Source organism: Acanthopagrus latus, chromosome 19 (genome assembly GCF_904848185.1).
Source record: "Acanthopagrus latus isolate v.2019 chromosome 19, fAcaLat1.1, whole genome shotgun sequence".
Classification (NCBI taxonomy): Eukaryota; Metazoa; Chordata; class Actinopteri; order Spariformes; family Sparidae; genus Acanthopagrus; species Acanthopagrus latus.
This window is the reverse complement of record NC_051057.1, coordinates 6,229,773-6,241,907: the sequence shown is the minus strand read 5'-3', so window position 1 is coordinate 6,241,907 and position 12,135 is coordinate 6,229,773. Positions and strand designations below refer to the sequence as shown.

General features: G+C 39.3%; 1 protein-coding gene across 2 annotated transcripts in view; it reads right to left on the bottom strand.

Moving 5' to 3' along the window:
* odad2 (outer dynein arm docking complex subunit 2) overlaps positions 1–11,335 on the bottom strand; it is a 44,564-nt gene extending 33,229 nt beyond the window's left edge. For both annotated transcript variants that reach the window (XM_037078456.1, XM_037078457.1), the window contains exons 1-9: positions 11,183–11,335; positions 10,066–10,312; positions 9,564–9,721; positions 8,464–8,671; positions 8,136–8,242; positions 7,453–7,589; positions 4,965–5,081; positions 768–985; positions 90–233 (exon numbers count right to left, since the gene is read on the bottom strand). In XM_037078456.1, the coding sequence (XP_036934351.1) occupies positions 90–233; positions 768–985; positions 4,965–5,081; positions 7,453–7,589; positions 8,136–8,242; positions 8,464–8,671; positions 9,564–9,721; positions 10,066–10,289 (1,313 nt within the window). In that variant the 5' untranslated portion in view covers positions 10,290–10,312; positions 11,183–11,335. The remainder of the gene's footprint in view (positions 1–89; positions 234–767; positions 986–4,964; positions 5,082–7,452; positions 7,590–8,135; positions 8,243–8,463; positions 8,672–9,563; positions 9,722–10,065; positions 10,313–11,182) is intronic.
* Between the last annotated feature and the right edge of the window lie 800 nt (positions 11,336–12,135).

Sequence of the window (12,135 nt, the reverse complement as noted above, 5' to 3'; positions counted from 1 at the left end):
TTCACTCTTCTTATATGATTCTTCTCATCTTCTTTCTACAAGAGAAAGAAAGAGTCCTGACAGATTAAGAGCAAGCTCTGGACACTTACATTTTCTGGGAGGACAGGCGTCCTGGTAAAGAGGACACAGAGAATTCTGCTTTCATCTTGCTCTTGGCCCCCAGCTTTTTCTTCTGTATTTCACCAGACTTCTCCTTCCCGGAGCTCTTGCTGAGATTTTTTCCCTCTGCTTTCCTAAAATGATGTGAAGTGAGAGTCATTATGCCTGCTTCTATTTTGAAAACGGTTATTTTTCTAACATAATCATTATTTAACAACTCAAGACAAGAGGTTCAGTGGGCACTTTCTTTTGAGACACTTTTATCATGAGCCAGTTTCTCCTCAAATGGGTATAGTTATCACAAGGTACAGCTGCAACAGCTCAGCCTTGCTAGATCTATCAATCAAAGACCATATGTGATAGATCTTTTTGGATTTTTTCTACGACTTTTTCCCAACATTTCTGTCGGTAATTGGGTAGAAAGGGTTTCCATACTCTGAACATATTTATTAACTCAGATCTCTGTGTAATCAGAAATATTTGCTTTGCCCCAAAATTTAGAAACCATAACACCATCTCTTTTCTAATGTGTGACAGCTGGCGGACGCACTTAGCACATGTGACGAATTCTTGACATCTAAAAAGCTAACCTTTACTACAAGCGGGATCCCTGGCGCGCAAGTTACGTCGTAGCCTGAAGATATTAAAGGACGCATCTAATCACATACCCACACGGAGACACGAGACCAAGATTCTTCCATCTCGTATATGGTTCATATTTCTTCTTGCCGCCTGCCTTGTTCGGCGTGTGCTGTTGTCCCGCCTTCTCATGCACATTCTTTTCCTGTTGCTCGCAAGACCTCTGGGGTTGGCCTTGTTCCTCCGCATCAACCGATTCCACATGCTGGATCTTTTGTGTTGATGGAAGCTCTTGAACTGCAAAATCCTGTCAGTAAGTGGAAAAAGACAAAGTCTGGAGCGTGAGGAAAAAGACCTCTCTCAATTTTCACCTAAATCAATGGGATATACAATAAATTGCGTTTAATAAAACTGTATGCACTCGAGTTGTGAATTCCTCTCTATGATGCTTTTTTAGAATAAAGTGGTCACTCTGTGGATTCTTGTGAAGCTGTGTGCCATATTTTCCACCCATCTGACGTGATGCCATTATTTGAGCCACATTACATTTCAGTGTCTGACAAAGTGTTTACTCTGAGAAGAGCACATAAACGCAACAGAACAGTATCAGTGACACATGAAAAACATAAAATTCACATAAAAAGAACTTTCTCAGCAGTATGTCTACCTGCATTACGATTCAGTCTTTGAGGCACTGGAATAAAATAACACTTTCCTAAAGCTTTACATAAAGGAGGTCCCCTTCTGTTAATAAGCTGAACAATATCAAAAAGTTTATTGTTTCGGTACATTCCTCCCCCTAAAGCCTCACAGCTTGGCACAGACAAAAGTAACGCCTTTGTGTCACTGTTATTCGGTTATGATTTTTTTTTTTTTTTTTCAGTTTTGAAGGTCTTTATACCTAACTTTACAGCCTATACACGAATGCCAATAAGACACATGAATGGTTTGCAGGCCAGGAGAGTTTTAATCGCAGACACCTGCTCTGCTGAAATAGCTCAGACTGTCATTGTTTGTTAGGGGCTTAACATTTTTAGGGGCAGGGAAAAAGAATTAAGATGTATTTCTATGGCTTGTGTTCACGCACAAGCTGGTGCCAAGCATGCCTGATCGCTTTTCCAAAGACTTGTTTTTCATAAAACACAAAGTGACCTGCTATTGGAAACATACAAGTCAATTTACCCAACCACAGACCCACAGTCTGACTTTATTAGGCTAACCAACCTTCTTTAATTCTATTATATGTAAAATGGACAGAGTCCATGCTTACAGAAGGGAAAGCTACAAATTCCCTGACATGCCACAGTAAGAAAGTCATATTACAGGTGCAACTCTGCATCTGAAAACACTACAAACCTGGAGACAAATAAACCGGACTGTCGTCTGCAGTCTTTTAAATAGCAGCTGACATTCAATCATTAGTTCTTTTCTTTTCCTTCGTTTGTCTTTTTTCATACCATTTAGCGACCTTAACTCCAACTTTTTACATGTGTTTTGGGTAGATGTGTATCTCATTACTTGATCCATACTGATGGAAAATCAGCAGGGCGGCAAATCTGAAGCCACCAGCCATAAAACATCTGTCAGTGGCAGGATTCTAGCAGTCTCTGCTGACTGATTATGACAGTGAAGCAGTCTATATCAATTTCAGGATGAGAATAACAAAAACAAATCTACAACCCAGGGAGTTTTTTTGCTTTTTGCTGAGCGTCCTATGCATGCAAATACGCAGCATGTCCAATTTCCAGTCACGCTGTGATGTCAAAATGAATCCACAACACTGAACAGAAGAGGCGAGTCTGCTTCCTCCCTGTGTTGCAGACCTCGTCTCCTTTGGCTGCCTCTGCTCGATTGATTGAGGCTGTCTCATCTCATACAACTGTTAAAAAAGACCTGCTTCCTCACATTGGGAACAAGCAGATATGTTTGGAGATTAGGTGCTGTTATCTTTGGCTATCGCCTGTCGAGCTCGAGCTCTCTGTGTTGCAATCAGGGAACTGAGCCGCGATTGTGTTTCTGACAGACACTGCTGCTATTGCTTACTCAAATTACAAGTGGACTGGATCAAGTCCACAAGAATGACTGCAATTACTTAATATCTCAGACACGGGATCCACATTGTACGATTTGATTGCCGTCGTCAGAAATCAATCAAGTGAATATCAAAGCCGATGCGTTTTTAAAATGACCCTATCATATGAAGGTGATTAGCTCAACCAGAGGCAGAGAGAAAGTCTTCAGCAGTGAGAGAGAAGCTGAAGTTACAGGACAGTGTGAGGCGCATATCAAAGGAGTTCAAGAATCCAGAAGAAAAAGACCTTGACAGTGATTTGTGCCTCCACACACTCATTCACAGCATTTTTTACTGCTGCTGTCCATCACTTTTAGATCGTTCAGACCTGAAGCATCACTCTTCACACAGAAGCCATAAAACATAAAAGCCTGAATGTCTTTTTTTCACACAGTTCAGCCTGGCACTCCTCATTGGTTTATTTAAGTTTTGACTAACCCCATTCCAGCTTACTATTCTGGCACCTTTAGATCTATCATCGACTGCAAAGAAGTCATGTGGACCAATGAACCAACCAGTTTCACAGATATAATAGAGGCACCATTCTAAAGTTTTCTAATCTTTTTTTTGTGTTTTTTTTAAGACTATGACTGTGTCTGAAGTCTCTAATCCTCTCATTCACTATTTCCAGCATAAAGTACTAAATACTCAGGAGTGTACTACATGCCATGGAGAGTTTTTCCATCCATTGTGGGAGTTTTTGGACTTTATGGTGCACACATTTCAAGCAACGTGGGACAATCAAAACACAACATGGCCGAGGGGGAAACACTATTCACTGTGTAGTAAAAAGATGGAGTCATTTCTGACAATCTAACAGCTGAGACGCATATCCTGCATAAGTAGCGCGTGTGCATGGTGGAATGTCTTGCTTTTCAATTCAGCACCTATGTAAACAGCTTAGAGCAGCCACACAGCCGGCATGAGCAACATTGCTCACTTGCATATTGTGCAAGGCTGCAGTGGCGCGAACATCCAGAGATCTGTCTGGATTAATTTATTCTGTGACATCTGTGCTGTTCTCTGCAAAAATAGACCTGAAAATGATCTATAGACATCATATAGTGTCTCACAAAAGTTCACATGTCTGTATCTTAAGTATGTTATAGACATGAAAACACTGTACAAACCAGATGAAGGGCAGTGTTATTCTGGCGTGTTCTCATTTTCTTTCTCTCCCACTCTTTCCCCTTTCAACAAAGGTAAAGGAAAATCACATTATCATCTTGATAGAAAATTATCTAAGGCACACTCCATGTTGAAGGATAGGTCTGGCAGTAGCAGCACTACAGGAGCAGTGTTGTGTGTGGACACACACACGCGCGCAAGTGAGCCACAGCAGTTCAGCACATTCCTTAATCCATTTGGCCAGTTACTGTTGTACTTGCACAGCAATGTAAGACCAGCGTCATATTTCTTGTATGTGTATACATACTTGGCCAATAAAGCAATTTTGACACCTTACCTCTACCTTTGATAGCAACATTTGCACTGTGAGTATACAATATTGTATATACATTGTATTCAGCTGAGAATTACATCACAAGCAAAAATAAAACTATATATTGATTCTTCTAAAAAGAAGATACTTATTGCCCATAACTTCGAAAACTAACAGAGGTTCATAAAGAGCAAACAGTGGGTAGCAAGTGAACTTTAAAGGCTTTGATGAGCCTGTGATGATGCCACATTTTCCATCAGACAGTGTGAGTGAGAAAAAAAAATAAGTTTCATATTTTTAAATGATTACCAGATTCTTTTGGTACAGCTGGAGTCTATTATTGAGGCGATTTGTTATGTCGTCAAATTACTAAAGCAGGAAATAGCACTTCGGAATAAATCGAGTGTGTGTGTGTCTGTCTGTCTGTGTGTGTGTTTGTGTTGAGGGGGTGGACGGTGGGTGGGATGGAGCTGCGCTGTTTTGAACAGGGAACAGGGAGGAGGTCCCTTCAGAAATTTTTCAACACAGTGACAACCAGACACTAGCTCACTAGTGTGGAGCAGCACAGACACTGATTACACAATCCTAACTCTGTTTATGAAGATGAGTCACACGGCATCAGGGATCAAATCAGATGAGAGAAGGATGATGTTCAAGGGACAAAGAACCATTTCAACACCCACACATCTCTGCTTCGAGAGCTAAAATTCAAGGCTACAAAAAGGATGAATTATCGTGTTGATGATAATTGCATCTGCCTGTAATTCACTGTACCTGCTTGTTTATGTTCTCAGCAAAATGTGGAGATCTGCTATTCAGAAGTGTTACCAGGTCTTGGTACATAATACTTGTTCCCTCATAGCCACTCTCCTCTCCATCCTGTTTTATGCCCTGTGAAAACAAAGTGAAAAACAGCTTCATTAATTCTCAAGACCACAATTATAATATGACCCACATGTCAACTGGAATAGCTGAGGTTAGAGTACTGCCAGGCAGCCTCAGAGAGGAAGTGTAAGGCCATGTAAACCGCTAAACTATACCGCTCTTTGATGTTTCCTTCGCATCAATGTCACCCATTTGGTTTGAGGTTGCAGTTTTTCACCTTGGGTGAAATATTTCCAGGTGAAGAAACACAGGCAGGAAGTCTAGGGCTTGTCAGCAAAGTCAGTGGAAGAGTGAAAGGTGCCGCAGCATGCAAAAAAATCTTCTCTTAAAAATGACTGCAAACACATTCAGAGAGATTCCTGGCATTTAGCAAGTATTTGGAAGCTCTCTGGGTGATTTTTAATGTGCAATTTTCAGGTATATTTATCAACATGAATGAAAACTTGTTCAATATAGTTTAAATTACATCACCTGATCATAATTAAAAACACAGGCCTGTTCTACGAGACCTTAAACAGCAACAGAAAACATGGCTAATTTAGATTTTTTTTTTTTTTTGTGGTTGCATGTATTGAACAGTAATCTGATATCTGCAAATTTGTTTCAACTTTCATGGATTATGGTGATTTGCTCTGGCCCAGTTCTATTACTGGGTGTGGTTATCTTATAGCCCACTGCACTTTGTTTGAATAATCTGCCCCTTCCAGATGGAACAGTATACAGGGGCATTTAAAAATGACAGGTGTAATTACTCTTGGTGAACTCAAGTCAGTCTTAAATGATCTGGAAAACAGCAGACTTGGTCAATGCCTCTGCTACTTAATGCTTTGTTTTAACTGTAATTTTGATATTTTTGGAAACTGCAAAGTGTTTTGAATCCCAAAATGGCTTTTGAGGCACATGATAATTTGATGAAAAGATCCCTGTGCTATGAAAGAGCCAGTGGCTCCAAGGACTACAGGCCGATGACACTGACCACTTACATTATGAAGACCCTGGACAGATAACATATACACATGCATATATCTTTGGCCAATGCATCTTTGTCAGTTTGTCTATTTTGTTATGTGTCTCCTGTTCTGGCTCCCCATGTCAGTCTTGTGTCTCCTGTGTTCCTTGTGTACCTTGTGTTCCTGCTGGTATTTCCACTGCTTTCTTGGTTTGTACTATATTTATTTATATTTTAGTTTAGTTACTTTAGCTCTCCAATGTTTCTTGTGTCTTTTGCCACCTGCCTTTTTTTTATTTATTTGCTTTTTTTGGCCCTTTAACGGCTTTATTGATAGAACAGCTGAAGATTATGATAGGAAACAGGATGAGAGAGGGGGAGTGAAACGCAGCAAAGGGCACCAAGGCCGGGACTCGAACCCAGGGCCACCACAGCGAGGACAAATTCCTCTGCAAAAGGGACAGCCACTCTACCAACTTAGCTAAATGGCACCCCTATGCCACCAGCCTTTTTGTTTCTTGCATTTTGCCCTTTGTATTTTATATTATTTGTATTATAATAAAATCAGATTTTTTGTTCAATTACCTGCCTGAGTGTTTTGTGCTTGAGTGCCTTGTTATGTCAACATGATACCTAGGTGCACAACGGAGCGTGATTTCTGCCTGCTGCCATAAACTGTTCGCTTAGTGTCACACTCTCTGAGTCAATAGACTGACACTTTGACTCAGTTTCTCACCCTGTAAATGAAATATCAGTCCAATTTCTGTGCAATATCTCCTCACCCATTTGTTTGTTTCAGTTACCTGTGTAATATGTATATGTTTATGCAGTATGTATATGTATCTATTCTATTGTTCTTGTTGTAGCTTTTATCTAGCATTTATCTATCCTGTTAACAATCATCCATTATTACAGACCACATTATTACTCATTCAATATCTATACTGTAGTTACATATATCGTTTCATCTCCATTTCCATTTGAAATACTTCTCCATCAAGATATGCTTGTGTGTGTGTATCTCTATATCTGTATATACACTATATATGTAAAGTCATCACATATTACTTATGTTCATATTTGTTATTTTTATAATTTAGCAATTCACATATTTTATTCTTCCCTATTCTACTCTTACTTATTGGGGAGGAGGATACACGGTAACTAAATTTATTGAGGTCTATGTCTTACATGCAAGATTTATGCTTAAAGAAAAGTACTTAAAGCACTCACAATAATTCTTCTCAGAATCACTTGAGCACTGCATACCAAACATAAAGAGCTGAAGTTGCTGCCACTTAACTGACTGTGCAATGATAAGTTGGTCTATCAGAAATATCCCAGACGGTATCCTCCCTGAACATCATAGCAAAAAAAAACAACATTATGATGACTGTTGCAGCTGATGCTTTATCTTCCTCGTCTTACCCCATTGAGGAAAGCTCCAGCAGTGCTGCAGGTAATGTAGAGGGTCTCAGTGTCACAAGGCTCAATCACAAGATAACACATTTCACCATGCACCTGTCTCCAAGGAGGGGCATGACAGCCATTTGAAAACTCATAATCTAAAAGGAAGAGAGAAAAAGGTTGTAATTTGTGGTAAACTTAATACTATTCTAGCCTGGTATCAAAGTCACTGCAAATTTGGCTATAGAGGAAAGAAAGACACAAGGGAAAATGAGGAAAAAGAGGAACAATCACACATGCTTGGACTGCTGAAGAGGAAGACAAAGCACTCCAAGCAGCACAGGTTGGAGACATGGGCCAAGGGGAGAGCAATAGTTTCTCTTTCAATATGAATCATCCACTAAAGAAAGAGGCACATGGTGACATTATCATATTTTAAGGCTTGGGAGAGTATTTTTACAAAAGGCGTTATTTCAACCTGAGAAAGGGACACAGTGTTTTAATAAGGCATGGTAGCTACACTGCAATGAAGCAAAAAACAGGCACTGACTATGATTTGGTAAACTGCAATCTGGCCAATATAATGACTTCCATGTCTCTTGTGGCGGCAGAACACTGCCTTTTTATATTTTGGAATATCCAGCATTAGTATTAACAGCAATTGCTTTCTTTGCAGCCCAGTGAAATGTGGAGATAATTCAAACCTGATGTGTATCGAACCGACTTCAACACCCTCGTCTCCCCTTCATTGCAGAACCGCCTCAACAGCTCAACTTCTTTCTTCACTGCGGTAGGGTCAAGCCTGACTTGTCTGAGAGGAAAATACAGGAAAAATAAAAACAAAACAACATCAAGTCCAATTCATCTATTCATGGTTACTTTTCTAAATCCAATGCCTTTTTCCAATAAAAAAAAAAAAAAAAAAACACATGTTGAGGTAAAACTAGTTAGCTCTGAATGAAGGATAGCCATGGAGGATGGAAGATAAAGAGAACGAATACTGAGAGAGATGCAGACAGAAGAAATACCTACTCAGATATCTCTTTGAGGCACTTGCTGAGGAGCTGGGTATCCATATTTTGAAGCAACAGGAACAGTCTGACCTTGACCTCTGAGTCTTTGCCTTGATTATCCTCCTCCACTTCGCCAATAAGACTTAGTTCATCAGTATGGGTGCCTTCTTTCTCCAAGAGGGTGGCAAAGCTGGGACCAAGAATGTTTACAATGGGTTGTCTGTTTTCTGAAAAATTTAGAGTATAGTGTTATTGTTTAGGGTTTTAGTAGAGTCATTTTACGTGTTATGTTGAAAGAATATCACCTCATGTGTCATTGTTTTGTTTTACTTCTTATATTTTTTTCTGCATTCACCTGTGTTTTGTTAATTAGTTCTTGTATTTCTTAAAATGAAGCTCTGTCTATGTGTTTTGGTCTCCCAGGCAATCATTAAGGTCTTCAGGTCAGTGAAAATGAAGCTTTTGAAAAACCCCAGGTTCTGGACATTCAGAAATTCTGTCTTCAGTGTTTACTAGGCAGAAACAGGTATTTTTGGAAACATCATTTGAAAGCATCACTGGTAAATGTGAGTATGTGTTATTACATTATTATATTAATATATCTGAGTTCTTGATTGTACAGTGAGGGAATGTATGTTATACCGCTTTTTGTTATATTTAGAAAGACACAAAAGGACATTGATAATACAACAACGGAAAAGAGACACAAAAACAGCGGCTTACTGTGTTTTGCTGAAAATGTATCCAAAAACTTTCTGTGAATTCAGATGTTTCCAAAAATGTTGATAAGTAAGTTGGGTTAACTTTGAACTAACTGCACAGCAGACTTCTAATGTACTTTTCCACATGGATTTCTTTTCAAAAACCAAGCCAACATTCCCGCTCTATGAAAAAAATCATAATACAGTCTGCTGTCCTACTAATACATATTACCTTTTTTCTTTTTGGCAGTGGCCCTAAAGTAAATACTTATCTGTTAAGAATTACCAATGGCAGCATAATTGGATGGTTGCAGAGGGTAACTAGGAGGACAAACAAATTAAGTCTGTGGGTTATGAAGGTATGCTGGTGGCTGGACCACTTAGGATGCAAATCTCATCCTGTGGTCATTGTGCTTACCTTCCAGACATGCTCGAAGCTCCTCCAGCTTCTTATCGTCTGCCAGATGAACGAATTTAGAGAGCTGGCTGAAGCTGCGTACGTAAACAGTGGGAGGGGAGAGCTGCAACAATGGACGCCCTTCACTGTCTTTCTCGTGGGACTTTACATCTGAGTCACTGAGGAGAAAAGAAGAAAAAAACAGTGAAAAACTCATTCTGATCTCTGTTATGTCTGTGTTAGATTATAAGTGCCAATACACGTATGGCTTTTATATTTCTCTGCTTCCCAGCTATAAGATAGAAACCTAACCACACACTGAAAGTAGATCATAACTTCTGATGAAATAAAATGGAATGTATTCAGTCTAACAGAAGTTGAAAAACAGATTAATTATAGCCAACTCCTTTGAGTACAGACAAGGTGAAATACATTTGGACACGATGGTGACAGCATATCCTGCACAGACACGTAATACTGAAAGCAGTGGCCAGCCAGCTGCAAGCCTCATGATTAGGCCAACCTGATGTCATAGTCTGTTTTGAAATCAGATGCCACTAAAGTGGTACTCCACTGGAGCGGCTCCTTGAACACATGTTCTGCCTCCTGTGGGTGTTGGGAGCTGAACTGCTCCACAAAGTGCAGGATTTCGTTCAACAAGGACGTATTCATTGGCGTTAACTCCAGTTTGCCAGTCCCAGAGCTGGCTGTAGTCCACTGGGCTGCCCTGGACAGTGACACCCCCATCACCAATCTGAGATATTCTGAAACTGTAAAACAACACAATCATTGACACTGTGTGGCTTCTGAGGGTTGTTGCTATGCTTTACTTTATCATAGTTCATATCTAATCAGCTTAGTTCAATTAAGTATCTTTTGTCTGATCAACAGAGAAATATACAAATGAATAAGAAATATAATGATATATAAAAGACTTATGGCACACGATTCCAGCAGCTTCACAACTGTGAAGATTTGCCTTTATTGCGTCTTATGTGATAGTAAATAGAGTATCTCAAGGGAATTGACATTTCACATGACAAGTGATAACTGTTAAGTTCATGAGAGTTAATGAGTTTAGGATATTCAAAATAGGTTAAAGGGCCATGGAAACGTTAAGAACCTTTTTTTAACTCTGAGTGACTTTTTGTCAAACACCAGACAACACTGAAAATGTTATTTTCACAAGCAAATTTCACATACAGCAGACACTGTATGTACTTTGTGAATGAATGTTTAAAAAAGGACGTGTTATTATGTTGAATAATGTCTAGAGGTTAACGGTATTTCTGTAAATGTATTTCATTTTATTTATTTTATTTTATTTAATGTATTTGTTATGTACATAGGTAACGTCAGAATACCTTAAACACCTGATATCACATCTGCATGAGTAGTGTATTATTTGTTTCTTTAGTAACACTGATTTTAAACGTTTAGACAGAACGCTTCCTAGCATTAAGTACTGCGGTTAATTTACGGTTTAGCCAGTTAACAAAGCTGCTGACGTTATACCGTCCTAAAGACTCACGTTGGCCGAACTATGACATTTTTTCTGCCTTTTCACGTCAATAAAACAAACGTTACCTGTTTCTACCCCGACTGTAACTCTTGTGGTCGCTGCTTTAAAGCAAACTTACCGTGTATTTTAAGTTTTTTCCTCTTATATCAAAACTTTTACCGACGGCTTGCTGTCCATGGAAACCACACGCTAACCTGTCAGTTACATCCACCCCCCCTCTTTGGTCGCTAGGATACGTCCAAACACAACGGAGCGCTACTTGGGTCAAAAATCACCAAACCCAAAGTTAAAATGAAACCATGAAACCCGTGTTACTCTCACAGATAACATATATAAATAGCGGTGTTTTTGTTTTTGTTTTTGTTTTTTCAGATTGAAACAAAACAAAACAACAAAAAAACGCTATCTAGATTGAATTTCTAACATGCTCTTACAATTTTCAGGCAGTGAAATGCAGGATGACCACTCTTGAGGCTAAAGAGGCCAAGTGGGCAATAAATATATATATATATAATTCAACTATAAAACATGTATAGTAAGTCTAACATTGGATCTGCAAGTGTTGTGACTTGCATGGCCAGAGACTCCAAAATGTCAAGTCAAATGTCATCATAATAAAATCCCTGTATGCTTTCCTTTCAGAGTGTCCACATGACCACATATTTGAGAGCCTATTTCCTCTGTCACTACTGGTTTGGCGCTGTCCTGCAAATAAACACTGGTGAGTGAAAACAGTCTATTCCTGTGGACACTCTCCGCTTCAACGCAGCAAGTTCACTCAGTGCAAAGTTATTAGGCCAATCAACACAGGTCGCCTCATGCTTGACACGAAGATCCAGAGGTGAATAAATTCATTTCAGCATTCTACTTTCAAATTTGATATCTAATCTTAATGATTTTCCACCAATTTAGACCGGACTAGTGCTGCCACATAACGTGGCGGAATGTAATAAGAATGATTTGCAGGTATGACAAGGTCAAGAACATAATACTCTGGTCTCTTTTTATCACACGAGCTGAAACCAAAGTCACACAAAAGTGACATGAGACAGACGCAGTGAGAACTATGCA